Source organism: Eutrigla gurnardus (assembly GCF_963514095.1).
Source record: "Eutrigla gurnardus genome assembly, chromosome: 8".
NCBI lineage: Eukaryota > Metazoa > Chordata > Actinopteri > Perciformes > Triglidae > Eutrigla > Eutrigla gurnardus.
This window is the reverse complement of record NC_139922.1, coordinates 19,562,436-19,589,915: the sequence shown is the minus strand read 5'-3', so window position 1 is coordinate 19,589,915 and position 27,480 is coordinate 19,562,436. Positions and strand designations below refer to the sequence as shown.

Below are 27,480 nucleotides of genomic sequence, written 5' to 3'. Positions count from 1 at the left end.
TGGGATGAAAGGACATTGCAAACTCCAGCAGACAGACAAAGGTGTCTTCTCTCCCTCTCATTCTCAGCCATCCAGTGCCAGCCTCAGTCTTCTCCTCCTCCTCATTAGCACCAACAGAATTAATATTACAATTAGGGACTGTCACATTGCTGTTCCAAATGCATCTCCATGTCCTGTCAGCTGGAAACATTTGACAGAAAATTGGTGATGGTTACGGTAATCAAACAAAAGCCATTAAAGAGGTGGAGCCGTTCCAGATTGCTGAAGTGCAGGGCAAAGACTTCATCTCTTTTTCTGAGCATATCTGAGGTTTTGCTGGGGCAGATCAGATTACATGTATTGTTACGGTTTCAAGAGCATGTGGTTTCCTTTTTTAGATGAGGATGAGGAATGTTAATTCAATGAACTGTGCTTCAGCTTGAGAGCAGCTCGTTGTACGCTGTAGTGTACAGCCGGGGGCAGCGGCATTAGAAAAATGACATCCAAGCCCTTATTCACTTGAGAGAAGAACATCTTTTACATGCATTTTCTGAAAGTGAGGAAACATTACACAACTTTGGCTGTAAATTGTGAAATATACCATATACAGTGCACACATCTTTAGTTCTCCTGGTGGTGACAGTAACAGATAAGTGATTAAAAAGGGCCAGAGAGCAGGATGTAAACGTGATCATCATTTACTTTCCTGCAGCCGTAATAAGATTGCAAGTAATGTTTTCAAATCTGTCTTTCTGCAGCATGCCCAGCCTCAAGTTAGTTATCAGTAATCTCTTGTGCAATCACCATCCTGTTTCCACTGATGAAGAGATAATTTTAACACAGTATTATTATTATTTTTTACAGAGACAACCTTTTTTGACAGTTGTCGTCTTCGGGTTCATAGACTTTGGAATGTCCTTTGTACCAGAGCAGCATGTATTGATTTGTTTATTTAAGGAATATTGTGGTTAAGAAGATGAAACACAGATTGCTCATCACAGGAAAACAATGTGCAGTCTATTGCAAAACTAAACTACAGGTATGTAATTCTGGCCTCAAAAGTAAGTTGAATCAACTCTGCTCAGCAGAGTTTAACAGCTTCACAGAGGTATTACAGGGCTGTTGCATTGACTTGCATATATATATATATATATATATATATATATATATATATATATACAGCAAGGTAGTGATTCTCTGCCTCCTCTCACTGTTATAAACCCATATAATATAGAAGCCCCTGGAACATTTTTAAAATGTGTTCTCCTTTCTAATCTCATGATTAATGATCTAATTATGATTAAATATGAATTGACTGATGAGTTCTAATGAGAGATTATGATACCAATAAGGTAATTACATTCAGCTTCACCTTTAACAGCAATAATATTGAAGTGATGTACACATTAATGCATCAATAATTACAATCCAGTGATATAATATATTCTGAAATGGGCTCATTAACATAATGAATACTTTACTTTCGGTACACTAAAGTATATTTTGCTGCTTGAATGCAGGATTGTTTTATTTGTACAAGAGTATGTCTACCCTGTGTGGTATTGTTGCTGCTTTTAAAGGATCCGGGTACTTCTTCCGCCACCAGTTATACCGCGCGCGTGCCTCTCTCCCCTTCTACACGAATTTACGCGTGCGTTTTCCGAGATTCCTGTGCTGGCGCTCACGCTTTGTTGCGCATGCGCGCTGGACGTAGTGTCATCATCATCATTGCCTCCCAGAAGTTGTCCTGTGTGTGTGTGTGTGTGTGTGTGTTTGTGTGTGCGCGCGCGTGGTGGTACCGCGAGCTGCTGGTGGACCAACGTGTAGCCATTGTCACCAGCGAGGACACCCCGACCGGGAGACTCACAGCCGAACCCCGGAACACAACCCCGGTGAGTGAACTAGTGTATGTGGTGGACCAACCGTCGAGACAAAGACGCTGCTGCTGAATTCAGTTTTTGTGTGTGTGTGTTCACATCTCGATGCTCAACTTGGAGCAGAACGACTAGCTTAAGTTGTAAATTAGCTAGCTGCGCTCCTCTTTTAGCGTCACCCGTTTATCTCATCCGTCTCTCTGCTTTCGTTCATCTCCTCTCATCGTCTACCGCTTATCCGGTGTCGGGTCGCGTCACAACGGAGCGGCACTGCTTTCGTTGTCGATAGTATTGCTTCACACTGCGGATGATTCGCACGTGCTTTAAAATAACCGGCTCTATTTGGCCGTCTTCAACTGACGTGGTTTCATTCACCGTGGCGTGGTGCGGGCGTTCTTTTTTGGGGGGGATATCAGTAAGTGAAGAGTGAGGCTGAGCTGTCGGCATCTGACCGCCCGGTGCGGTGCTGTTTGACATCCCGTCGCTCTGGCTCGCTCAGTGGGGTCTCTCGCTCAGTGGGGTCCCTCGGCACGGAGCCAGAATCGCCGGGAGAGGTCATCCCAGCATTGGTTTCCACTTTAGGTGAATTTGACTGCGGCTTATCCGTTGTGCACGGAGATGAATGAGTTTCACATGCTGGCTCTTTAGAGGGTCAGAGCTCAATGGAAAAGTCAGCCACACGCACGCGTTGCCTCCCGTTCAGTCCCCATTGTCCTAAAAAAAAAAAAAGCTGATTGTTGCCTATTATAAGTCTGAACACAGGGGTGTGTTCTCTAAAAGTGAGTGACTGATGTTGTTTTCCATTTGCGTGGTGGTGGTGGTGACAGATTAGCCCTGCAGAAAGTACAAACACAGGATTCATGCAAACATCCATGCTCCTTTCCAAAGTTTCCTCTGATGAGTGCATAAATGTGTCCAGCAGTGTTGTCCTCTGAAAACTGACCTTTCAGTTTAATATTTCCTTATTTCAATATGTAGAGGTTTTTAGACCTTTTTATGATTTATTTTTGTCAGATTTTTGTTGTGCATTCTTAATTTGTATGCATACTCTTTATTGCTGCGACTCACCAATAAAAGATTGAATGCTTCTTGACACACAATATTACCTTAAAGCAGCGTACTGCCGTTGTGGGTAATAAGTTGGCAGGTATCGAAATGTGGGAAGCATGACATGGTTAGTATTTTAATGTTGGTGGTGAATGAGTCAAGCGGAAGTTTGTAAAAATAGTAAATGTAAGAGATTCTGCAAAAAGTCAAGCTAATGGATAAGGAATATTGGCTGAGCCTGAGGCTTAGAGACATGGACAGCAAATAAGTGGAGATAATTCAGTTTTACACTGTTTTAAATTTGTGTTTGGGGAAAAAGGTAAGAGCCCTAAAACCATAGATCTGACTTGAACTTAGTGGTTGCATAATAGATTTAAAACATATGTTGCTGGGAAGGACCGGTACACATACTTGTCAAATTCTGGAGTATGAGTACAAGTAACCTTTTTAACTTTTCAGACACATTTTGTCTGAGTGTGTGTGTTAAGGCTGAGTGATATATCGAGTTTTTAAAATATATCGATATATTTTCAAACACGATATAGGATAAGACAATATCATGTATATTGACATTTATGTAGCGTTAAAATAACGTTATGAGTTTCTTTCGTGGAGCCGCCAGTTCGCCTATTTCTCCTCTCCCAGTGTCTGGCCCTCACACAACTCCCACCTCTCTTCCTCTCTGTGAAACCTATACCAGCCCCTTCCCTACCCGCTCACTCACACACAAGTCCCGCATGGAGCAACAACATGGCAGACATGAGTATGGCATGATGTTGTTTTCAAGAAGTGCCGTCTCACCGTCATCACAAGAGAGAACAACACAGAGAGAACATGACGGAAACTCACACCACAAGTCTTTGGCCCCAAGCCTTACCAAGAATTCTGCTCTATCCAACGCAGTCATCAACAGTATTTTCAGTCATAAATCGGCTCGATAACGGGGGGAGATCTGAGTAGAACGCTGAACGATAACGATTGATTAAAGCCTACGTCATGTCAACATTGCGTACCCATTCATGTGCTCATGCATGAATGGTACCATACTCAAATCCAGCTCTTCCAATCGTGCCAGGCCGAGGAAGCGTACCGTTCTTAAGTACGGAAGGGAGCGCTCACACTGGCCAAACAATCCGGACTTCAGGCTCAATCCTAGCTGGGCACCCTTAAACAGTCTGTCAAATATTCAGGTGCTTGGATTTTTCTAAGTGCCTCTAAAAACTGGGTTTTCGATTTTGAGCTGAAGGTAGCCTGCAGACAGCTCATCGAATGGCCAAGATAAGAGAAGGTCAAAGTTTAAGGAACATTTTTATTTAATATTATTATGTATTGTTATTTAGAAAGCAAGTACATGTTTATATTGTGCAGCCTGTTTAATAAAAGTGCCTGTGTTACAGTTGGCATATGATAATTTAACTTGGAACTGACTTTATTTTTATTATTTAAAAAAAATATATTGAGTATCGCCATTCAGCTAAAAATATCGAGATATGATTTTTGGTCCATATCGCCCAGTCCTAGTATGTGTGCGCATGGACAGGCCAGGCACAACAGCACATGTTTGAGCAAGCAAGGCTGCATGATTGTCTGTGCACGTTTGGAGTGCACTCGGGATTAAGGAAGTGTTTGAGAGATTGATACATTATATATGTTTCTTTTTGTCAGGTCTAAGTGGTCATTCGTGCTAAGCTGACAAGTAATTCACAACCATTTAACTGCAGTTAACCATCCTTCCTTTCCTACTCATCACAGGTTTTCCCAGAGTGGCTTTCCTGTCCTGTCTTTTGTGTGCACTACATAGAGAATCAGGGAAATCCAGCAACAACAACTTAAATCATTGTTGTGACAGTATTTGTTCTCTAGTTGAACATTTTAATGATTGGATCAGTCAGTTATCCCAGAAAAGGGTACATGACTACAATATTTGTGCAGACGATTTGTGCACATTTTTGTTAGTTTTAACATTTCATCTGCTGAAACTACTGTTTTTTAAGAAATTTCAGGTAAATCCAACCCCTCAACACACTTGAGTAAGGGAGTGTTTGTTACTGCAGAATGAATGGCCTCATTGATAACTCCTTCAGGAGTTGTCCTGCTTTGCTAATACCCACACACACACACCGACACCTAACTAAGCCTCTGCACAGAGCACTGGGACCTCAAGGGAGATGGGAAGATAAATTCAGTCCCATTGGAGAAGCCTGCTTCCCATTAAGTCCAGACCCTAAACTGAATATCGCATTCCTTCTGTTTTTTTTTTTTGACATTTTAACAGCTGGTGTATATGATGTGGCGTCTGGCCTAGAAAACTCTTTACAGTGATAACAGTGGCAGATTTACAGGTCAACAAAAGCAGGCTTCTCATTTCTATCCGGTGACCATTTAGATTTTTGTAGGCTGCGACTAGCAAATGATATCAGTAGTTTATAGGTAGGTGGAAAAGTCTCGCCTCCGGCTGACTTTTTAATGTTGCCATTTGAATCGTAGGCTACATACAAAATATTGTTCTAAAAGACTGAGACTAAACCCGCATGCTCCTGATGACCCGTGTACAGCAGAAAACATGGAAATAAAGAACCACTTGTACAAACTGATTTGTTCTTAAGTGACTGCCACAAGTGAGTTAGGAGGACTTGCTGCATTCACTGAGATGCAAACACAATTTACAAGTGGTCCAGACAGTCGTAGCAGTCATGCACAATTAGTTTGTTGTTAAGTCAAGAGTTGGTTAGTCCTTGCTAGCTACATACACTCCTTGAACAAGCAAGACAGAGGTTGACATATTTATACTTTACATCATATTTCACTTTTAATTTGATCATTATTATCTAGTCCAGGTTTTGGTCCGAAGTCTCTCTTTGAGAAAGATTTAATAGCTTTATTACAGCATCATTACTAAGCTTATGGCAGAATCAAAGTGGTTGTCTTCCTGATTTGTCCTGGCACACATTAATCTAAAAAGGGCATGTAAAAGAAAATTACAGAAGAGTGAAAATGCCTGTAAGGGTTTATTTGTGGGATTTCCTTGTGTCATCTAAAAAGAGGTCACATGACTGCATGATCGGACCACTGAGACGAGCAATGACGTTGCTTTTTTAGGGACAGTGAGCAGACTGTGAGCTATAATGAAGAGAGGAACTTGGCTATTGTTGCGTCTATCAGCATTATGTGTTTCTCCATTATTCAACCACAGTGTCAACTACATAACACTTGCAGGGATTATCTGCAGTCTATGTATTAAGTGTTATTTTACAGATTATTTGTTTTGAATGCTCTTTTCACTTCGCTAAGACCACAATATTTAGTATTTTACTATTTTACCTCATCCTCTGTGGCTCGTTTGCAAGCTGTGTAGAATTGTTATTTTTATGATTGACTCACACAAGTAAAACTGCATTTTGCAAAGACCAAATTAATTGCTGCTTTAAGGGGAGACGATGCACTTCCTGTGCTTATTCTGCTGGAAATTACAAAGAAGAAGAAATAACCCACCTTTGATGACGTATTCCTGTTATGTCCTTGTCAAGGACACATCAGAACACATTAGCGTTGACAAAAGATATTTCGTCAAACGCATCCCAGACCACCTCAGCAAGTGGTTTGAGTGAGTAGATCACAATGCGTCTTAACACTTAGCAAAGTTAGCCGAAGGATACACACGTGATTTAGTCAGGTTTTCAAAATAAGGTGTTAACAAAGGCTATATGCAAAATACATATATGGAAATTAGATTTGTTTGATTCTATTTATCAGAAGTATAAAACATCTAACCTGTGTCGTTTTATTAACAGCAAAGAAAATACCGCTAAATGTGAGGCAAATGTCAGGGGAAAAAAATCATTATCTATGGGATACTATAATATATCATAAGATCAGATTATTTTTATGCAGGTAAAACTGGATGATGTTGTCCTGGTCTGATTTCGATTATGTTTTTCAATGCCAAATAAAACACAGAAACAGTCCCGAGACACCATTTTCCACCAAATTTCTGGGGAAAACCCCGATGCATGATTTACCCTGGCTCTGTCATTTGGTGCTGGGCATGTAGCACACAGTCACACCCTGTTTGCTGTAACCAGCTGCTTATCGTTTTGTAGGAGTTGTTGTCGTGGTCATTGGACTCATCTCGGGCTGCACAATTAATTTAATATTCATCACAATCACGAGTTTGGCTTCCCACAATTAAATAAACATGATCGGATGTGACTTTTAAAATGCATGCTCTGCTCATAGAAAACTCCTGCAGATCAAGTCAAGCGCTGCCTAAACTCAAAGCCAGCCACTGGCCGTCAATTGAGATGTTTTGGCTTCACTTTTTGGCATCCGCCATGCTGCTGTGAGTGGTATATTGCTCATCTTGCCCGTCTGCTGTCTCACTGCTCCGACCATGAGCTTTACAGAGCTCAGCGTTACCAGGGAATGCAAATAAAACATGCAAAATGTGTGGCTTTTTGTTAACACAAAATCTGATTTGTCTCATTATGTTTGGCCAGTTTTTTTCTAACTGAAGACATTAGAGAAAACAAAAGCAAGCCTACATGGAGTCAAGTTAAAGTTCTTATATATGTTTCTTCATGCATGTATTTGAATATACACTATATTGCCAAAAGTCTTCGCTCACCTGCCTTGACTCGCATATACACTTAAGTGACATCCCATTCTTAATCCATAGGGTTTAATATGACGTTGGCCCTTTGCAGCTATAACAGCTTCAACCCTGAAGCTCTCAGTGTGTTTATGTTTATTCTTCCAGAAGCGTATTTGTGAGGTCACACTGATGTTGGACGGGAAGGCCTGACTCTCAGTCTCCATTATAATTCATCCCAAAGGTGTTCTATCAGGTTGAGGTCAGGACTCTGTGCAGGCCAGTCAAGTTCATCCACACCAAACGCTCTCATCCATGTCTTTATGGACCTTGCTTTGTGCACTGGTGCACAGTCATGTTGGAACAGGAAGGGGCCGTCCCCAAACTGTCCCACAAAGTTTGGAGCATGGAATTGTCCAACATCTGCTCCTGAAAAACTACCCCACACCATAGTCCCCCTCCACCGAACTTTACACGTGGCACAATGCAGTCAGACAAGTACCGTTCTCCCAGCAACCGCCAAACCCAGACTCGTCCATCAGATTGCCAGATGGAGAAGCGTGATTCGTCACTCCAGAGAACGCGTCTCCACTGCTCTAGAGTCCAGTGGCGGCGTGCTTTACACCACTGCATCCGACGCTTTGCATTGCACTTGCTGATGTATGGCTTGGATACAGCTGCTAGGCCATGGAAACCATTCCATGAAGCTCTCGATGCACTGTTCCTGAGCTAATCTGAAGGCCACATGAAGTTTGGAGGTCTGTAGCGATTTACTCTGCAGAAAGTTGTCGAGCTCTACGCACTATGTGCCTCAGCGTCTGCTGACCCCGCTCCGTCATTTTACGTGGCCTACCACTTCTTGGCTGAGTTGCTGTCGTTCCCAATCGCTTCCACTTTGTTATAATCCCACTGACGGTTGACTGTGGAAGTGAGTGAGGAATTTTCACAACTGGACTTGTTGCACAGGTGGCATCCTATCACAGTACCACGCTGGAATGAATTGAGGTCCTGAGAGCGACCCATTCTTTCACAGATGTTTGCAGAAACAGTCTGCATGCCTAGGTGCTTCATTTTGGAAGTGATTGGAATACCTGATTCAAATTATTTAGACGGGTGAGTGAATACTTTTGGCAATATAGTATTTCAGCATGTGTGTCATGTTCTTTGTGGTGACTGTTAGTTAACTAATTACTGTATCGTTACAGGCAGACAGTGTAATGATTGGCAGAGCATGTTTGCTTACAGCATATTCCAGGCTTAATGCCATGTAGGAAAGCAAGACGCCTGGCTGTTCATTAGTTATAACAAGGTTAATGAATCCTCCTTCAGTATTTTAAGGCATATGTTAATGTTGGCGATACCAGTCCTTTTTTATTTTTCTCTCTATCTTTACTTCATTACAATGATGGCATTACTCAACTTTTATTCAACTACAGTATCACCGTACATCTTTAGTGCCAAGTCCCTGTGTGGTTTGTAGATTTATGTTTTAGAGTCCATTTAAGGTAATTGGCCCAAACAGCAGCAGAGTTCATGTTCATTCAGAGCCCACCATAAATAGATTGGTTATATGTAGCCTAAATGGGGAAACGAGGACATTTAGATGGATGTTTTCAAGGAGGAAGCCCATATATTTCTAGCTGTTTCGGCAACTGTGATATATATATATATATATATATATATTGTATATGTCACTGAAATGTTTAAGCAAATTTACATTTACATTTAGGTCATTTAAGCGACTTACAATAAGTACATTTGTCAAAAGAAGGAAACCACAACGTATCATTGCCGATAAAGTAAGAGCTAAAAATAGAACAAGTGTTAGGTCCTCATCTGAGTAAAGTAGTAGTACTTCAAGAGCAACAGTGCTACGATCAGAGTGCTATAGGTAAGGTTTTTTTTTGGGGGGGGGGTGTTAGTGGGTCATGCTATGTAGAGTTGCTGCTTTTATTTCAGTATTCAACATAAAACAGTTCTTAAGAGTAGCATGTTCAGGTTTTATTAAATTCTGTCTTCATTACAGTGAAATAACTGGTTCATCAGGTTCCTTTAAAGCCAGTGAACACATTCACAGATGTTTTGTAACTTGGCGCAGTCACAGGGAAATCACACCCTTTTTATTTTAGAAGAGGGAGCCTTAGTAAGATACTCTTCTGAGCAGAGGTAAAGCTTAAATTACATGTCGATCTACAGAAATGTAATCTGCAACTAAAATGGATTCATTGTCCCTTCTCTAGCTTACATTCAGCTTCTCAGTTGGGAGGATTTGCTGCTTTTCTTTGTCAAACATGAAAAAGTGTTTTCACACTCGTTCCCCTCAGCCCTTCAAACCATCTCAGAGCAATCAGACAGCTGTTTTTGCTCAGACCCTCTGAAACAAACTGTACTCGGACCTCCTCAGACCTCACCCCCACATCTTCCAGTGGGAGTACGGTTCGCAGCAAAGGGCTTGCGAGTTGAACCCGGGGCCGCTGCAGTGATGACTCAACTGAGCTATACGGCTAGATGCCTGATCAGAAAAGAACCGGAGCACATAGGATTACTGTGACACATGGATTCATTTAATCACTGTATGACATGGCAACCCATTCCCTGAACTGGAATATCTATATCTATTTTTACAGACATGGATTGATTCATCACTGGAGTAATATGCTGTTAACAGAACTGGCAAATGTGTTTTTGCACCAGGGCAAGGGAAATAATTGAAACGATTTACAGACTGTAATGTTAGTTTAAGCCATTTCTAACTTTTAACAACTTTTAACATGGCAAAAAGTAATTGGGACAAGGTGCTGTCTTACTGCTGCTGCTGCCGTCTGACAAAATGCTCCGGGATGCTTTTGCTTTTGGTTTGTGCAAAGCAGTTGTACTGCTGTGATGACGCCACAATCGTGGATCTTTGTCTAAGATAATTACTACTCAAAACAAAAATAAATACTACACAGAGGCTCGTAGGAGAGGTTTTTTTTTTAGCTGCAGCTTGTTCTCCAGGGAAATGCATGCTTGACTGGGTGCAGCATTTCTTGCCATGCACTTATGTACTTTCTGCAAATCAACATGTTTTTGTTGATGAACTGCCCAGCCCTACTATTTTTTGGTGTGATGATCAAAGTCAGCTGTCTGCACTGGTTAAAATGTAATATGTTCTACCAGCTCCAATCTACTACAGGAAAAATCAGCATTTTCAGCAATTTCTCATTGGCTAATCTTTCTGCATAGGTCTGTATGTATAAATATGCCACCTGCTTATCGTCCTCTGGTATGTTGGCATGCGGCCTAGAACAGATACTCTTTCTTATCGCGATAGCACTTGGCATTGCAATTTAAGAAATGATTTCCCTTCTCCTTATTTTTCTGTGTACATCTTTGCCAACACTATACTCCTGTCCTTCCTCATCCTCCTCCCTACATATTTCATCCTGCAGCTTATCGAATTCTAAAAAGAAGGATGACATATGTGTCACACAATCCATGTTGATTTTACCAACTCTCTGTACTCTTTCTCCCACAGGTTTGAGTCCTGATCTCGTTGCCCCTGGTCCCTGGTTTTCTTCTCCGCTGAACACACCTGTCCTCCACTCTTCTTCTTCCTCGTGAGCAGACATGCCTCCAGCGGCGGGTGGGCATGTGGGGTACACCCCTCCTGAAGGTGGCTGGGGCTGGGCAGTGGTAGTAGGGGCCTTCATCTCCATTGGCTTCTCCTATGCCTTCCCAAAGTCCATCACTGTGTTCTTCAAAGAGATAGAAGTCATCTTTGATGCCACACCCAGTCAGGTGTCCTGGATCTCCTCCATTATGCTGGCTGTCATGTATGCTGGTGGTGAGTAGTGTGTGTGTGTGTTTTTGTTTTGTTCCATAATATCGCTCTTTATTTATTTCTATTATATTTGTCCGCAGAGAGGCATGAAATCTTTGTATATTTCTGTTGTTTAGAATTTCTGTGTCTCACGACACAAAGTGAGTTCCCTCCTCATTCAAACGCAAACTCATTCCTGCAACCCCAGTGTTTTTAATAACCAGCACACTATATGCAAGACACCATCCTCTTCAACCATCTTTTCTGTATCCATGTCTAAAAATGGTATCCGTTCCTTCCACTTATTCATTCATCCTTTTCAGAGCTGCGTGCAAGCCTGCAGGCATTTAGGAGAGGAAAGTGCTGAGGGGAGGAGTAACATTGCATAACAGGAGCCAGATGTAAAATGTTCTTCTCCTTGTTTGAAAATTCAGCCAGCTCACCCGTCAATGACGTCATAATAGCGGCTGGCACTGAATCAGCTAAGTAGTGTGGCGTTAGTGACCATACCCACATTACTCACTAGTTACACATGAGGCAGTGCACGTACACAAACTGACTTCCACAGAAAAAATAACACACACACATGAATGTATTAGGGCTGGATGACGTCAGTAACTGCTGACTCATAGTGTGAACCAGTTAAAAATGTTCTGCAAGAAGGAAGAGGAAGATATGTGAAACAAGAGAGACATATTTTTAACTGGCCTGTTTATAATTATATATGTCATGGCTATAAAGGTGTGGTGGAATTATAAACACAAACATCTTTCTTTCGGGGAAAAGGGGCCTTTTGTCACTTCATGTAACTTTGGGAATTCTCTGTTCGTTTGTGGGAGGAAAAGACGGCCGTGGCTGAAGACTGTGTAAATCTGTGCATGAGTGCACATCAGCTTATTTTAAGGCAATAAGCGCAACGGATTACAGGATATTGATACGACTAAGCATGAGATTTATAGATTTAAGCCGATTTAGAAAATGAATGAAAAAACACTATGATGTAAACCATAAAAATTATGGTTCAACACCACCTTTAAATATGACCTCAATCATAAGATAAAATTGAATGTTCACATTCACAATTTAAGACTAACTAGGATAGGTAGAGAGATATGGTTGATGGTCCTTTTTAATACTGGATCACATTTTAAATTTGAATTAATTTGAATCTGGTTTTAGAGTTAAATACTCGTTACAGCTGAGACCAGGTCTTTTCTTTCCTCCACTCAGAATTAGTCTTTTCTTTCACAGAGAGAAAAAGAGCAAATGGTGATGGTGGTGGTGGTGGGGGGGGGGGGGGGATCGTTTATATAATATCTCTGAGAACACTACCCACTGCCCTCTTTGTGTTTTGCCATACAGCAACAAAGACTGTCACCTCTGATTTGTTGATGTGTGCGTGAGTGTTGAGTGGATGCAGATTCATTCCTGTCCTTGTACAGGTTCACTTTTTGTTTATTGCAAAGCTCCAAACAAGCTTAGGTTCACGCTGTAGTCTGGTGTGTATGATGTGTGTGTTTTGGTTCGGGCCTCTGTGCTTGCCTCTTTTTTCTCCTGCTTGACTGTAACATGGAAACCCACCACCACGAACACACAGCAACCCACCAAGACGGGCTTTGTGCCAGCTAGTCGGTACCCTCGTTGACAGACACAACACAGAAACTAGAGAGGTATTTGGTGAGTGTTCGGGTGAATGAATATGTGTCCAGAGCGACCTCAGGCCACCTCGGTCAGCTGCCAAGTTTCAAGGGCAAAGCCGCCATGGTCGGTGTGAGGAAATGGATGGCAGCTAAGAGCACTGTGGTAATGATATTAGTGTATCCTCAGAGGACACCGACATATTATCAGGTAATCGGCCAATTAAAAATGGAGTATTAAAAATGCCTGTTCCGATAAAACCTGCGGTAATTATCTTCTGTTCTGTTTTTGTTCTTTTTAAATAATCATTCAAAAAAACGATTTATAAGATATTCACTTTACAATGATATAAAACGGACAAAAAACAGCAAATTCTCTGCTTTGAAAGTCTGAAAATATAAATAGTTTGGCACATTTTCACTATACAGCTTAATTGTTTATCATAGTTGCATCAGTAGATGTTTCAGCTCTAAACATGACATCCAGGAGTCATGCTGGAGGAATGTTCATCTGCTCTGTCATGCAGCATCATTACACACAGAGCTACTGTATGGATTCAGCAGTGTAGTTTGTATTCACATCCAGCAGAGTGTCAGGCTGAAGCCATGTGAGGCTCATTCATAGTGAGGCTGGCACGCAAGCAGGGGCACGTGGATCGCCTCCACTCTCCTCTTCTCGCCGCCTCTCTCCTCCCCCATTCTCATCTACTCTTCTTTTTCTGTCCTAACACATGTTGCCTTTTAGATTTCATATGGATCTTTATCTTATTTTTTTAGTCTATAAGGCGATACATGGCCATGCACTAGACTACCTCTCAGATACGCGTTACCAGAAAAGGGCCCCTCAGATCCTCTGAAAGGCTGTTCCAGCACAGTTGGAGGATAATGACTGAAAGCGGAATTGCCAAATGGTTTTGTTCTGCTTTGTGGAACAGCTAAAAGAAATGAATTGGAGCTGAACATATTTATATTTATTAAAACCAATCTATTTATTTTTGGCTTTGTGGTTTTATTGTTCTGTTAACTCTTATTCTCTCCTCTTCTTCCTCTCCTCTTCTCACCTCTTCTTCCTCTTTTATTCTCTCCTCTTCTTCCTCCTCTTCTCACCTCTTCTTCCTCTTTTATTCTCTCCTCTTCTTCCTCTCTTATTCTCTCCTCTTCTTCCTCTCTTATTCTCTCCTCTTCTTCCTCTCTTCTTCTCTCCTCTTCTTCCTCTCCTCTTCTCACCTCTTCTTCCTCTTTTATTCTCTCCTCTTCTTCCTCTCTTATTCTCTCCTCTTCTTCCTCTTTTATTCTCTCCTCTTCTTCCTCTCTTATTCTCTCCTCTTCTTCCTCTCTTCTTCTCTCCTCTTCTTCCTCTCTTCTTCTCTCCTCTTCTTCCTCTCTTCTCCTCTCCTCTTCTTAGTCTCTTCTTCTCTCCTCTTCTTCCTCTCTTCTTCTCTCCTCTTCTTCCTCTCCTCTTCTCACCTCTTCTTCCTCTTTTATTCTCTCCTCTTCTTCCTCTCTTATTCTCTCCTCTTCTTCCTCTTTTATTCTCTCCTCTTCTTCCTCTCTTATTCTCTCCTCTTCTTCCTCTCTTATTCTCTCCTCTTCTTCCTCTCTTCTTCTCTCCTCTTCTTCCTCTCTTCTCCTCTCCTCTTCTTCCTCTCTTCTTCTCTCCTCTTCTTCCTCTCCTCTTCTCACCTCTTCTTCCTCTTTTATTCTCTCCTCTTCTTCCTCTCTTATTCTCTCCTCTTCTTCCTCTTTTATTCTCTCCTCTTCTTCCTCTCTTATTCTCTCCTCTTCTTCCTCTCTTCTTCTCTCCTCTTCTTCCTCTCTTCTCCTCTCCTCTTCTTAGTCTCTTTTTCTCTCCTCTTCTTCCTCTCTTCTTCTCTCCTCTTCTTCCTCTCCTCTTCTCACCTCTTCTTCCTCTTTTATTCTCTCCTCTTCTTCCTCTCTTATTCTCTCCTCTTCTTCCTCTTTTATTCTCTCCTCTTCTTCCTCTCTTATTCTCTCCTCTTCTTCCTCTCTTCTTCTCTCCTCTTCTTCCTCTCTTCTTCTCTCCTCTTCTTCCTCTCTTCTCCTCTCCTCTTCTTAGTCTCTTCTTCTCTCCTCTTCTTCCTCTCTTCTTCTCTCCTCTTCTTCCTCTCCTCTTCTCACCTCTTCTTCCTCTTTTATTCTCTCCTCTTCTTCCTCTCTTATTCTCTCCTCTTCTTCCTCTCTTATTCTCTCCTCTTCTTCCTCTCTTCTTCTCTCCTCTTCTTCCTCTCTTCTCCTCTCCTCTTCTTCCTCTCCTTCTCTCCTCTTCTTCCTCTCCTCTTCTCACCTCTTCTTCCTCTTTTATTCTCTCCTCTTCTTCCTCTCTTATTCTCTCCTCTTCTTCCTCTTTTATTCTCTCCTCTTCTTCCTCTCTTATTCTCTCCTCTTCTTCCTCTCTTCTTCTCTCCTCTTCTTCCTCTCTTCTTCTCTCCTCTTCTTCCTCTCTTCTCCTCTCCTCTTCTTAGTCTCTTTTTCTCTCCTCTTCTTCCTCTCTTCTTCTCTCCTCTTCTTCCTCTCCTCTTCTCACCTCTTCTTCCTCTCTTATTCTCTCCTCTTCTTCCTCTCTTATTCTCTCCTCTTCTTCCTCTCTTATTCTCTCCTCTTCTTCCTCTCTTCTTCTCTCCTCTTCTTCCTCTCTTCTTCTCTCCTCTTCTTCCTCTCTTCTCCTCTCCTCTTCTTCCTCTCTTCTTCCCTCCTCTTCTTCCTCTCTTCTCCAGCCCAACATAACCTCCCACTATGACGTTTGCCATGCCGTGCACTGCCTGGCTCCTGCCTCCTCACCCTTTCACTCCACCCCTCTTTCCTCCCTTCTTCCTCTATAACCTCATGCAACCGTTGCTGTTACACAATCATTTTATTGTCCCCGTTTTATTTTTGCTGTTATAGCACCGCCTGTTGGTGAGAAGAGGAACAATTATTACGTTACACTTGCAGCAGTGTCTCTTTGTCACTACCTGCATATAACATGCACATGTGCATAGTGCTGCAGTAAACAATGATTGTCTTCATTGATTAATCAAGATATTAATGAATAAAGATTAATAAAACTACAGTTACACTCTGGTTAAGCTCAAGTTGATGCGTTCAAATGTCTTGTTTTGTCAAGTTCAATTAATCACATTTTGATATTATGAGATAAAAAAATGCTCCTGTGTGCAAGCTGAAACCTGGAAATGTTTATAATTATTATTTACATTTTTAAATATGATGTATCTTTACTTTACATAATATCAGCTCTCTCTCTCTTTCTCTCTCTCTCTCTCTCCCTCCAGGTCCAATCAGCAGCATCCTTGTGAACAAATTTGGCAGTCGACCGATCATCTTAGTTGGAGGTTGCCTGGCCGGGTCGGGACTCGTCGCGGCCTCCTTCTGCAACACTGTCCAGCAGCTCTACTTCTTCATAGGAGTAGTGGGAGGTCAGTATTTCACCCACTTCTAACTTCTATATTTTTCAAATATTTTTATATTTTATTAATTTATACTTACTTGAAGCTTTGGTGTTTGTGTCACATGTATTTTTTTTTAACAGTTAAGTTTATCTATTTCAAATGAAACAGGTTCCATAACTCTTCTCCGTACAAAATTCTTAATTCACCAAGCGTTTTCAGCTATATTCCTTCATCGGGTCTTTCAGCATCATAGTCCAATGATCATGTGATTTCTCAATTCCCATATATTTAAGGGACTGGATAATACCCATGTAATGTGATGCAACTGAATAGATTTATGTTTATATTGTATTTTTATGTTCTTCTGCTCTTCTTTGCTTTAGTTCTCTTCACATTGTCCCCCGCATATCCTTTTCCACATGTTGAAAAATGATAAATTCCAACCTTTGTAGTAAAGTAAATCACTCTTCTCACTCTACCTGTATGTGGAAGGCTAAAAGAAACTATCACATTTTTGTCATCATATCATCTTCTTCTCCTCATGTAACCCTCCTTCTCCTGTTCCCCCTCCCAACCTTTTTTCTCTCCAGGTTTGGGACTGGCGTTCAACTTGAATCCAGCCCTCACTATGATCGGTAAATACTTCTACAAGCGACGTCCCATCGCCAATGGCATCGCCATGGCAGGCAGCCCCGTGTTTCTGTCCACGCTGGCTCCCCTTAACTCCTGGCTGTACGATGAGTTTGGGTGGAGAGGCAGTTTCCTCATCCTGGGAGGACTTCTGCTCAACTGCTGCGTGGCCGGCTCCCTGATGCGCCCCATCGGACCCAAACCTCAGCTGGCCAAACCTGACACCGAGGCGGCCGAGGTCAAGGCGGTGGAACCAGTACAGGCACAGCCTAAGAAGACGGTCCTGCAGACAATCAACTCCTTCATCGACCTGACGCTGTTCAAACACCGCGGTTTCCTGCTCTACCTGTTTGGCAATGTCATCATGTTCTTCGGCCTCTTTGCCCCACTGGTCTTCCTCTCTAATTATGCCAAGAGTAAGGATATCAGTAAAGAAAAAGCGGCCTTCCTGCTGTCCGTGTTGGCCTTTGTTGATATGTTCGCCCGGCCCTCCATGGGAATGCTGGCCAACACCAAGTGGGTCCGGCCCAGGGTGCAGTACTTCTTCGCTGCCGCCGTCATCTACAACGGAGTGTGTCACGTGCTGGCGCCGCTCTCAGTGGACTACACTGGATTCGTGGTGTACGCCATCTTCTTTGGGTTTGCTTTTGGCTGGCTGAGTTCTGTGTTGTTTGAGACACTGATGGACCTGGTGGGAGCTCAGAGGTTCTCGTCAGCCGTGGGTCTGGTGACCATAGTGGAGTGTGGGCCAGTGCTGTTGGGCCCACCGCTAACAGGTGAGATATCCAACATGCATAACAGGAAAGGGGAGGGGTGGAAGGTCGTATTTATAATATATCGTATTTATTAATATATTTATTTCGTATACTCAAACTCATACGGCCGTGGTCTAGTTCATTTATGGCTTAGCTTTTTACTAGTGATAAATCTGGCGATAGCATTTCCACTTCACAAATCATAAAATTGATTATTTATGAACATTATTTTACTGAAAAAAACGTTTGTGCATTATTTTTGGCCACAACATCCTTTGTGTTGAGGGAACTAGCGCGGTGCTCACTTCCAGGGTTGGCCTACAAAAAAACATCATCCCTGCATCACTCTAAACTAACCGGTGGCTGATAATAAAGGGCCAGCACACACAAATTTCACTGACATGGTGAAAATTAATGTTAAATCTTGAGTCGTCTCTCTTTTGTCCACCTTCAGGAAGTTTCTATAACTACTACCAGCACTACGACTACACCTACATCTCCTCCGGCATCATCCTCATAGTTGCAGGTATTGTCCTCTTCCTGGGAATGGGCATCAACTACCGCCTGCTGGCGCGAGAGAAGAAAGACGAGGAGAAAAAAGAGAGGGAGGAGCCCAAGGAGGAGCGCACCGCCATGTTGGCACCTCCATCCCCGTCGAAATCAGACGGGGAGGCGGAGGAGAACAACGTACCGGCTGGTATGCTGGAGGAAGTTGCCAAGATGGACGAGGACACAGTGTAGACGATTTCTTCTTCTTCTTCTTTTTTTTTTTTTTAAAGGACTTGAGAAGGACACACACACACTTAACAGAAACACACACGTGAGTTGCAGGAAGCACTTCCCGTCTTTATAGAGATCAAATCCTTGTACACAACCCTGAAGCCATAGAAACGTACATTTATCATCATTAAAAACTGAAACCTGCTGCTGTGATGTGAAGCTTAGCCTCATCCTGCAGCTTTTCACCACATTGAGACCTCTGTTTTTTTTTTTTGGTATTTGATGTGCCTTTGGTGAACTCAAGTCCTGTAGGAGCACACACCACATATATTTCTTAAACAGCAGATAGAAGCAAAACACATGGAATGACTGTAAGATAAAACGTACTCTCTCAGGGTCTTGAGCTGCCGTACATGTTCAGAACCTCACCCAGCAACGCACACGCTCGATCCTCGACTCCGAGGCAGTCTGAGGCTCAAAAAGTACATTTTTATTACTTAGACCAGAACTGTACATGTTCCCTTTGCATTGCTACAGTAAATCTCTCTTTTCCCGTGTTGGTTCAGAATGTGACATTTATCACAAAACATTAAGAACAATTTTGGGGGGGTCCGGGATGTTCACCACCACAGGGTGTAGAAATATTTCAACGCTTAGAAGCAGTCAAACATTGCTTTAAAATACAAAAATATAGGAAAGTAAGGAAGTTGCGAACTAATGTAGGACTCTAGTGGTGTTAACCGTGCGCTTGCACGTTAATATATGTGCACTTTGTGTGTGTGATTTTTTTGTGTCAAGCGCCCTCCAACCAGAGCAGCTCATCGTGCATCGTCGTGCCGACACCGACACGTTTGAGGAAAAATGCTCACGCAGTTACGCCCCACAGATTTACCTGCTGTGTAACCAGCACTCACAATATCAAATGACGCCACACGCTGGGAGGGATGAGAGGCTGTGATTGTACCACATCGATGGGTCCGCTGGCTGTGTGTGCGGTGCTCCAACCGTCCCGGCTGTGGTGCCAAAACAGGATTAAAAAAAAAAAATTTGCACACAATCCTAATGTTTTATCATTTTGGACTATAGGAGTTGCAGCACACGATAGTGTTGTTTTTTAAAATGTGAACACATTGTAGTTTACAGTTCTGTAAACACACCTTGGTGATTTTATAAAAAAAAAACATCTATTTTAGCTCACTGTTTAACGACAATCTCACAACAAGTAAACTTTGTAATGGATTTTGATGTATTGGGATGAAAGGTACGTGTGTGCGTGTGCGTGTGCGTGTGAGTGTGAGTGTGTGTGTGTGTGTGTGTGTGTGTGTGTGTGTGTGTGTGTGTGTGTGTGTGTGTGTGTGTGTGTGTGTGTGTGTGTGTGTGTGTGTGTGTGTGTGTGTGTGTGTGTGTGTGTTGTGTTGTGTCAGCAGACAGTTTAAACTGTAGCCAGGTTTCATCATTTCATATTAATTTTGAAAGCATCGAATAAGTCAGTTTGTGGAACTGTACGGAATGTGTCATATCAGATTCACAATGTTTTCAGTTTGAAATCGATCACAGACGCTCATTGATTAATTATGCATTGATTAATGACTGAGTTTACTGCCAACATTTGTCAGTGAAGTTGAGGAGTTCAGACTAAAGGGAACAGAAGACATTAGACCTCCTCAGCCTTAATAAGCTTTCCTTGTTATCTTTTTTGGGAACATTAACAGAGATTTTAAATAATATACTTTTTGGTTAAACATTTTTTAACTTTTAATTATTTTTCTTTATACTTCGTTTAAATACTTACGTTTAAAAGTGGGGTTTTGTGAGGTACGCATCCACAGTCAGGATATATTACCTTCAGTAGGTGGCGGTTGACACAAATTTATGGAGTGACGAATGCCATCTACTGTAGTAATACACCGACTATGGTGGTATAAGTACCTCAAACAACCTTACTCCAAAACAGCTGATACTATTATTATTACTAAGCAGTGTTTTTTTGCAACAAGGAAGATAATAATTTTGAAGGAATGTTCAAGTTGGTTGTTTTTTTGTTATTTTACAAGACTTTCACAGTTCAACTGTGAATCATTTCTTGAAGTGATTATGTCTAACCTACCTTTTTAAAAAAAAAAAAAAAATGTAAAGGATGGTTATATATTACTTTTCATTTTGTCAAAGAATCCCACACAAAAAAAACAAAGCCAACAGCGATTATTCTGTTCTCACTGATGTGTATTCATCCACAGAAGAAAATAGTCCCAAACAAATGCCTTATTTTACACCAGTTTGAGTAGCAATTGCTAAAAACAGCTGTGTCCAGCGCTGTGTTTAGTTTTTTAACAAATGAAGGTGTACATTTGGAACCTGATTTGGCAGAACATGCCACATATAGGTTAAGGGTAAACTAGAAAGTATTGAGAGGCAGATGTTCATGTATTTTTGGATTTGGTTCTTTTTGTTGGATTTCTTGACAATTACAAAAAATATAGAACATGACCAGCCACCATATCCTTTATAATCTGAAGTCAATTTTAATGATTCAAATGAAAACTTCAACTGTTACGTTTCTGTAACGGAGCACTACTTTTTTTTATTCATTTTAACATTTAAGTGGGAATGTAAATGTGTAGAAAAGGGGGTACGTTTACACTGTGTGCTACCTGCTTTGTTTGTTTGAACGAGGTTTTGATCATTTTACTGACCAAATGTAAGTATTCATTTTCAAACCAATCAATTACAAAGTGTAAATTGTCTAAAGGTAAATGTAATCTGGTACCAACGAGAGACTAGTTGCTCTCCCGTTCTACCCCAAGTTTCCACCTGTCTGCAGACATGGACCTGAAGTTCATTTTCCTGTTAGTTGACAGGTTCATACTTTAGGGGAAGGAGTAGAGACATTAGCTACAGACTGGCCTGCTGTCTCAAATAAATTAATATACTTTTATTCAACAGTTTCATTTTCTCTGATTGACTAAAACCTTTATTTAGCCTTTGGTACAAGTGGAAGGAGGGATGACACTTTGAAAGACTGCAACTAAATCATTTCATTGAAACATGTGAATGTTTGTGTTTTCCAGTGCAGGGGTTCTTTGAAAAGGGTACTGTTTTGTGTAAAAAAAAAGAAAAGAACAAATCATTGTATCAAGTTTCAAGATTTTGTTCTGTGGGAGTTGTTTTTGTGTATGTATGAAATGTTTTTACGACTGTTGTGAGAATGAATAAACTGTCTGAAAAAAAATAAGAAGGACATTTATTTTTAAATCAGCAGTCAGGTGCAGAAAAATCCCAGAATACCCCCAAAACTAATAAAAAGTACAAAATAATTACACTTCATAAAATGTATTACAGCATATTTGTATCTAAACTACCAGTTGTACTTACAGGAAGTTGGACATTGTGGTGAATAATATATCATTGCTTACTTGGGAGCAGCTTTAGAGTTGCTGGGAGGCGGACTCTCCGCAAGAAAGCAAGTAAGTGTTTCCAAAATATCAAACTATGCTTTAAGCAGCAATGTGGAAAAGTCTTTGTGTTTGTGTGTCCCGCGTCAGGACGGTTGTGTCGTGTGTGTTGTTCAGTAGTTGGAGGTGTGTGTGCCGGTGGAGTCGTTGGCTAACGAGCCCCGGCGTTGTGAGTGAGCGCGACAGAGCAGCAGCAGGCGGAGCTCCGGAGAGACGCTGCTGGAGAAGGCGGAGTAGATCCAGGGGTTGGTGCACGAGTTCAGACTGGCCAGCAGCATCAGCAGGGTGAACACTGTGCCTGCACACACACACACACACACACACACAAGTTCAGCCGTGGAGGAAGTATCCCAACTCGTTACTTAAATAAAAGTACCATTACCACACTGTACAAATACTCTTTATTTATTTGGAAAATGTGCTTAACGTGCAAGCAGAGAAATGGCCCTTTAAATTTACAATTCATGCAGAAGTCAGAATTTGAAATGAGACTTTAATTTTATTTGTTATATGCTGTATTTGTGCAAATATAAATAAGGCAGTTTAGAACTAGAATTTTATACTTTATATTTATTTCACATTTTATATACTAACTCTGTCACTACACTGCAAACGTGGTTCAATTTGAAATAATTCCTAAAGAATACCAGTATGTTTTCTGTCCAAGAGGAACAGCCATAACAAAGTCCATACATTGCCACTGACAGTTATCATGAGGAAAGAAATTGACTTGCGTGGTAGCTTTAATGTTTATGTTGTAATGCTGCCCAGAAGCTTGTAGGAAATAAACTAGATTGTGTATAAAAAACTACGATGCTTATTCATGACTTGGGGTTGAAGTTGTGAGTGTGTGCGTGCACCGTTCTGAGGTGGGTTAGGGTCCCAGGCGGCCCACAGCTGGACGCTGAAGAACGGGGCCCAGCAGATGGAGTAGACGAGCACTATGACCAGCGTCATCCTCACTGTCTTTGACATGGCCGCCGATCCCTCGCCACCGCGGGCTGGGGAAAGTTTGGGCGTGGGGCTGGAGGCAGCAGAGGGTGCTACAGGGCCGGACGGCACATCAGGCCGCAGCTCCACTGGCGGGGCAACCCACAGGAGGATGAACACGCATGGACAAGAACGGGGGGGGAAACATCTGCCACAATAGAATAGAACTAACTTTGTCAAGCGGCAGCTGTCTGTGTTGATCTCACCTGGGTCAGCAGTAGCGTAGGTGTGAATATCACAGTGTGACACCATGCTGTTGGACCTGAGTGGACCCATGGGCAGGTGCTGATAGATCGATCCAGGGTCAAAGCTGGTGTCACCCCCAGGGTTGTTGAACATGAGTGGTGAACCATACAGGGGGAGACTGGACCTCCCTCTGCCTCCTCCTCCTCCTCCTCCTCCTCTCTGGCTGTCCCGTCTGGATGGTGGGAGGGAGGCGGGGGACAGGCGGCGCTCTGACTTCAGATACAGATTGGTGTGGATCTCCTTGAAGATTCGCACCTGAGGGGGGGAAAAAAGAGACGTTCAGTGATGTCATGTGTGTTTTTAGAATCATCGATGTGTGTCTGTAAAATGAATTCTATCCTGGTCTGGTCCGTCGCTGTCCACCTGGCAGACAGTGATGATGAGGACGGGGAGGATGAAGACAGCCAGGGTCATCCAGGTCACGTATGCCTTCAGGCCCCAGGAGTCCTCAAAGTGGCCCCAACACTCGTAGACACCCGGAGCCACTTCTGAACGGGAGAAGATGAAAACTTAGAGGGGTAAAGAGTTAAGCGGGCCGCCGTCTTACTTCCTTCTGTTTTCTTAGACTTATTTCTCAATCGATCTTTCATAAAACTTTTCACTGATTTTTGGTATGACTTTCTATAAGGCACCATTTACTGTATGAAGGGATTTTACGTTGTAACTTATGTCTCCATCAGTGGGTTATAAATGTTTTATAGATCAGCTATAAGACGGACAAGAACAATTTATGCATAACCAGATTGTGAAAAATTATAAATGGTAAAAAAGTCAACAAAATCATTAATGTCTCACATGATCATTTTTAATAAGAGACATCGGTTCTTATTTTCCAACAAACATACCTGTGTCTCCCTATCTGAGCCCCCCTACCTGTGTCCCTCTACATGTGTCCCCCTACCTGTGTCCCCCTACATGTGTCCCCCTACCTGTGTCCCCCTACATGTGTCCCCCTACCTGAGCCCCCCTACCTGTGTCTCCCTACCTGTGTCCCCCTACCTGTGTCCCCCTACCTGAGCCCCCCTACCTGTGTCTCCCTACCTGAGCCCCCCTACCTGTGTCTCCCTACCTGTGCCTCCCTACCTGTGTCCCCCTACCTGTGTCCCCCTACCTGTGTCTCCCTACCTGTGTCCCCCTACCTGTGGCAGGCTGAGCAGCATGGACAGTCCCCAGGCCAGCAGTATGAAGCTGTTCCAGCGTTGGGTGGCTCCACTGCGGTGCGCCTGCAGGGGGCAGCAGATGGCGTAGTGTCGGTCAACCGTCATGGCGACGATCATGTAGGAGGAGGCGAACATCCCGAGGACCTGCAGGTATTTCACCAGGCGACACAGGAAGTCCGGGCCAGCAAAGCGGCCTCTAGCATCCCACACCAGCTGGGGCAACACCTCATTGATGGGAGAGGAGGGGAAGGGTGGAGTGAGAGACAGGGAGGGGGTGTGCGTAACTCTGTGTGTGTTAAAATATATATATATATATATATATAAAATGATTTTATAATGACTCCCCTACCTGGAACAGCGCCACCACCAGGTCGGCCAGACAGAGGTTGAGCATGAATAGGTGCAGCGGGTTGTGGTGTCGTCTCCGCCTGAGCAACACCACCAGCACCAGCCCGTTGCCGAGCAGCGCCATCACCAAGATAACAGCCAGCACCACGACCTCGGCCACCGCCAGAAGGGCGTTGCGCTCCAAGTCTGTGACAGTCGTACCGGCCGGGGTCACAGAGGTCACGGAGCCGCCGACGGACTGGTACGAGTCTGTTACCGTGGAGACTGACATGTTGGCTGTGAGAGGAGGAGAGGTAACGCGTCAAAGAGAGAGAAATGGGAATGTTCACACAGAAGACGGACAAATCCTTCTCATCCTGCCTTTAAGCAAAAGTATGAATGCAGCAATGAAATAAATTTCTTGCTGTTTACTTCAATTTATACATTTTTTAGACACTTGATTGCTTGCTCACTATTATTATTGTGTTATATATATGTTTTCTTTTCTTTGTCGCCACAGACACGGAGATCCTTTTTCTGGGCAAAGCAGCAACTACAAGCGCTTTCATTAGTGGGTCACGTGAAAAAAGACAATTAAACAGATGAAAATGTTACGGACTGCCACTTTAAAAGAGTGGAGTAAAACGTACAGTATTTATTTTTACCGGAGTAGAAGTACAAAGTTTAATGTAAATACTCAGGTACCTCGAAAACAGAACTTCTCCTCCACTGCCTGTTAGTTTATTGCATGTTAGTTCACCCAATTAGTGAATGCCAATTACAAATTCCCATCTTTTCTCTGCAGTCCTCCAGTATATTGCCAGAAATGATCACAGGGTGTATTGTGACATGAGTGATTATGAAACAGGCGTTTGTTTGCAGTGACTCCGGATGTGTAGCTGTATGTTTGTGGTCAAAGTTGTTACCACGTCTATTTTATCCGACCTCCGCTGCCTGTAAACATCCCACACACACACAACGTACATGCAGCCGGGGTTAATGGGGATGTATGTGGAGGGCCAAGCTTCTGTGAGCACTTTAATTCTGCAACAATGAGAAATTAAATATGTTTACAGCAGAGCCTTCAGACACTTACTTACAGTTCAACACACACACACACACACACACACACACACACACACACGCACACACACACACACACACACACACACACACACACAATAGCAGAGGCATGCAGAGAGGGCCCCTCTCCTGGGACTATTTACTGAGGCTCTAATAAGATCACAGCTGTTTGACCAATCTCCAGTCATCAACATTACACACTAACTGGCAGTTTGACGTTTAAAAAAAAAACACCAAAAAAACCTGCAGAGCAAGTGAAGTGACAAATACATGTCAGTACAGGTGCTCTGCGTAACTACTTGTACTTGAGTGTTTCAAATCAATACGACAAGCGAAATATAACACTTTTTAAAAAAATGGCACATAATTTATCTGACAGCTGTAGTAGTTAGTTTGAAGATTAAAATGTTCCATTAAAACAAACCGATGATGATGAATTTGATGTTTCAGATGCAATACTCAAAACTACAACAATGAAATGCTGTTTACAAATTGATTCACTGTAACTAGATCTAATAATGTCACATATAATAACATAGTTTTTTCTGCAGTACCAGTACTTTCACTTTTGACTTCACGCTCATTTTGCTGATAATACTTATACACAATTAAACAGAATACTAGAACTATTGACTTTCCCTTTATGTATGTATGTGTATATATATATTACATCTTTGTACAGGTGCTTTTGCTCAAGTAAAAAGAGCTGTGTACAAAAGAAAACAACAGGCAAACAGGTGAATGCTGCCAAATACATATGTCTAAATATTTGAACTACTTTGGTAAAATGACAAAAATCAAACCGATAAAAGGGAAATCATATTTTTATATTTCCCTTGAAAGTAGTTGGAACAGAAGGTGTGAACCGTATTACATGTCCAGTGAAAACTATTTGAAAACACTCTGCAAGTGCTAAATACAGAAAATACTTCAACCCACACTGAGGGTCACTTCACCTGAGTCTCTGTTGTTAATCCAATTAAGAGTCCGGGATACCTGCTGTTCAATACCTATTTTTCTTTTCATGAAACGAAAAGCTCAAATCACTCCTCTCCGAGGATCTTTTGCCCCACCGTCATTATTCCCATCAGAACGTGATCTTCTGTCAACAGATTCTCACTCTAAACACAAATCTAAGTGTCTACCTGTAACCGTACAGATTTTAATTTACCATTTCAGCAGAAATCAAAGAGAGGAGGAAGTACACGCACACGGGCGACTCACCCTCTCACCTCGTCCTCGTCCTCAGCGTCCCGTGAAGCATCTGTAGGAAGTAGGACAACCTGATCTGCTGTTGCACACACTAGCCGCATCCATGCTGTGTCTCCCTCTTACTTATTACTCTGAGGGTGACCTCTAGCAACTCACGCTGTCGACTCCTGTCTCCCCATCTACCCCCTCCCTCCTCTTTTAACATCTCTCTCTCTCTCTCTCTCTCTCTCTCTCTCTCTCTCTCTCTCTCTCTCTCTCTCTCTCTCTCTCTCTGTCTCGGCTTTATGAAAAGCAGCAGTAAAATAAAGAGTGGTAAGTAGGTGGACCGATCAAAGGACATGATGCCCGAGCTACAGCGGTGAATTAATGTAATTCCCTGCTGATTGTTTAGATATAAACCATGTTGCTGCTGGCCCTACTTTCATCCAGGTGCAGTGCAAGGACAGCGGTGAGGGCTGTGTAGCAGCAGATCAAATGAGATGTCTGTTATTAGCCTCCTTGAATGATCAAAGGCCTTTCATACGCAAAACTGATATGTGTGATTTTTTTTAACCAAGGCTATGGAGAGGGT

General features: G+C 42.4%; 2 protein-coding genes across 2 annotated transcripts; one reads left to right on the top strand and one right to left on the bottom strand.

Annotated features, from left to right (window-relative positions):
* Positions 1–1,729: 1,729 nt before the first annotated feature.
* On the top strand, positions 1,730–21,674 carry LOC311016767 (monocarboxylate transporter 1-like). The gene is made up of 5 exons (XM_084014692.1): positions 1,730–1,871; positions 11,006–11,314; positions 16,218–16,361; positions 16,925–17,740; positions 18,174–21,674. Exons 2-5 carry the CDS (start codon positions 11,098–11,100, stop codon positions 18,458–18,460), a joined length of 1,464 nt encoding a protein of 487 aa, XP_083870818.1. The 5' UTR covers positions 1,730–1,871; positions 11,006–11,097; the 3' UTR covers positions 18,461–21,674.
* Positions 20,564–27,052, bottom strand: LOC311016771 (vasopressin V2 receptor-like). The gene is made up of 7 exons (XM_084014696.1): positions 26,922–27,052; positions 24,637–24,911; positions 24,267–24,512; positions 23,491–23,637; positions 23,088–23,382; positions 22,752–22,970; positions 20,564–22,189 (listed from the first exon to the last, which is right to left on the bottom strand). The coding sequence occupies exons 2-7, from the start codon at positions 24,904–24,906 to the stop codon at positions 22,005–22,007; spliced, it is 1,362 nt and encodes a 453-aa protein (XP_083870822.1). The 5' UTR covers positions 24,907–24,911; positions 26,922–27,052; the 3' UTR covers positions 20,564–22,004.
* Between the last annotated feature and the right edge of the window lie 428 nt (positions 27,053–27,480).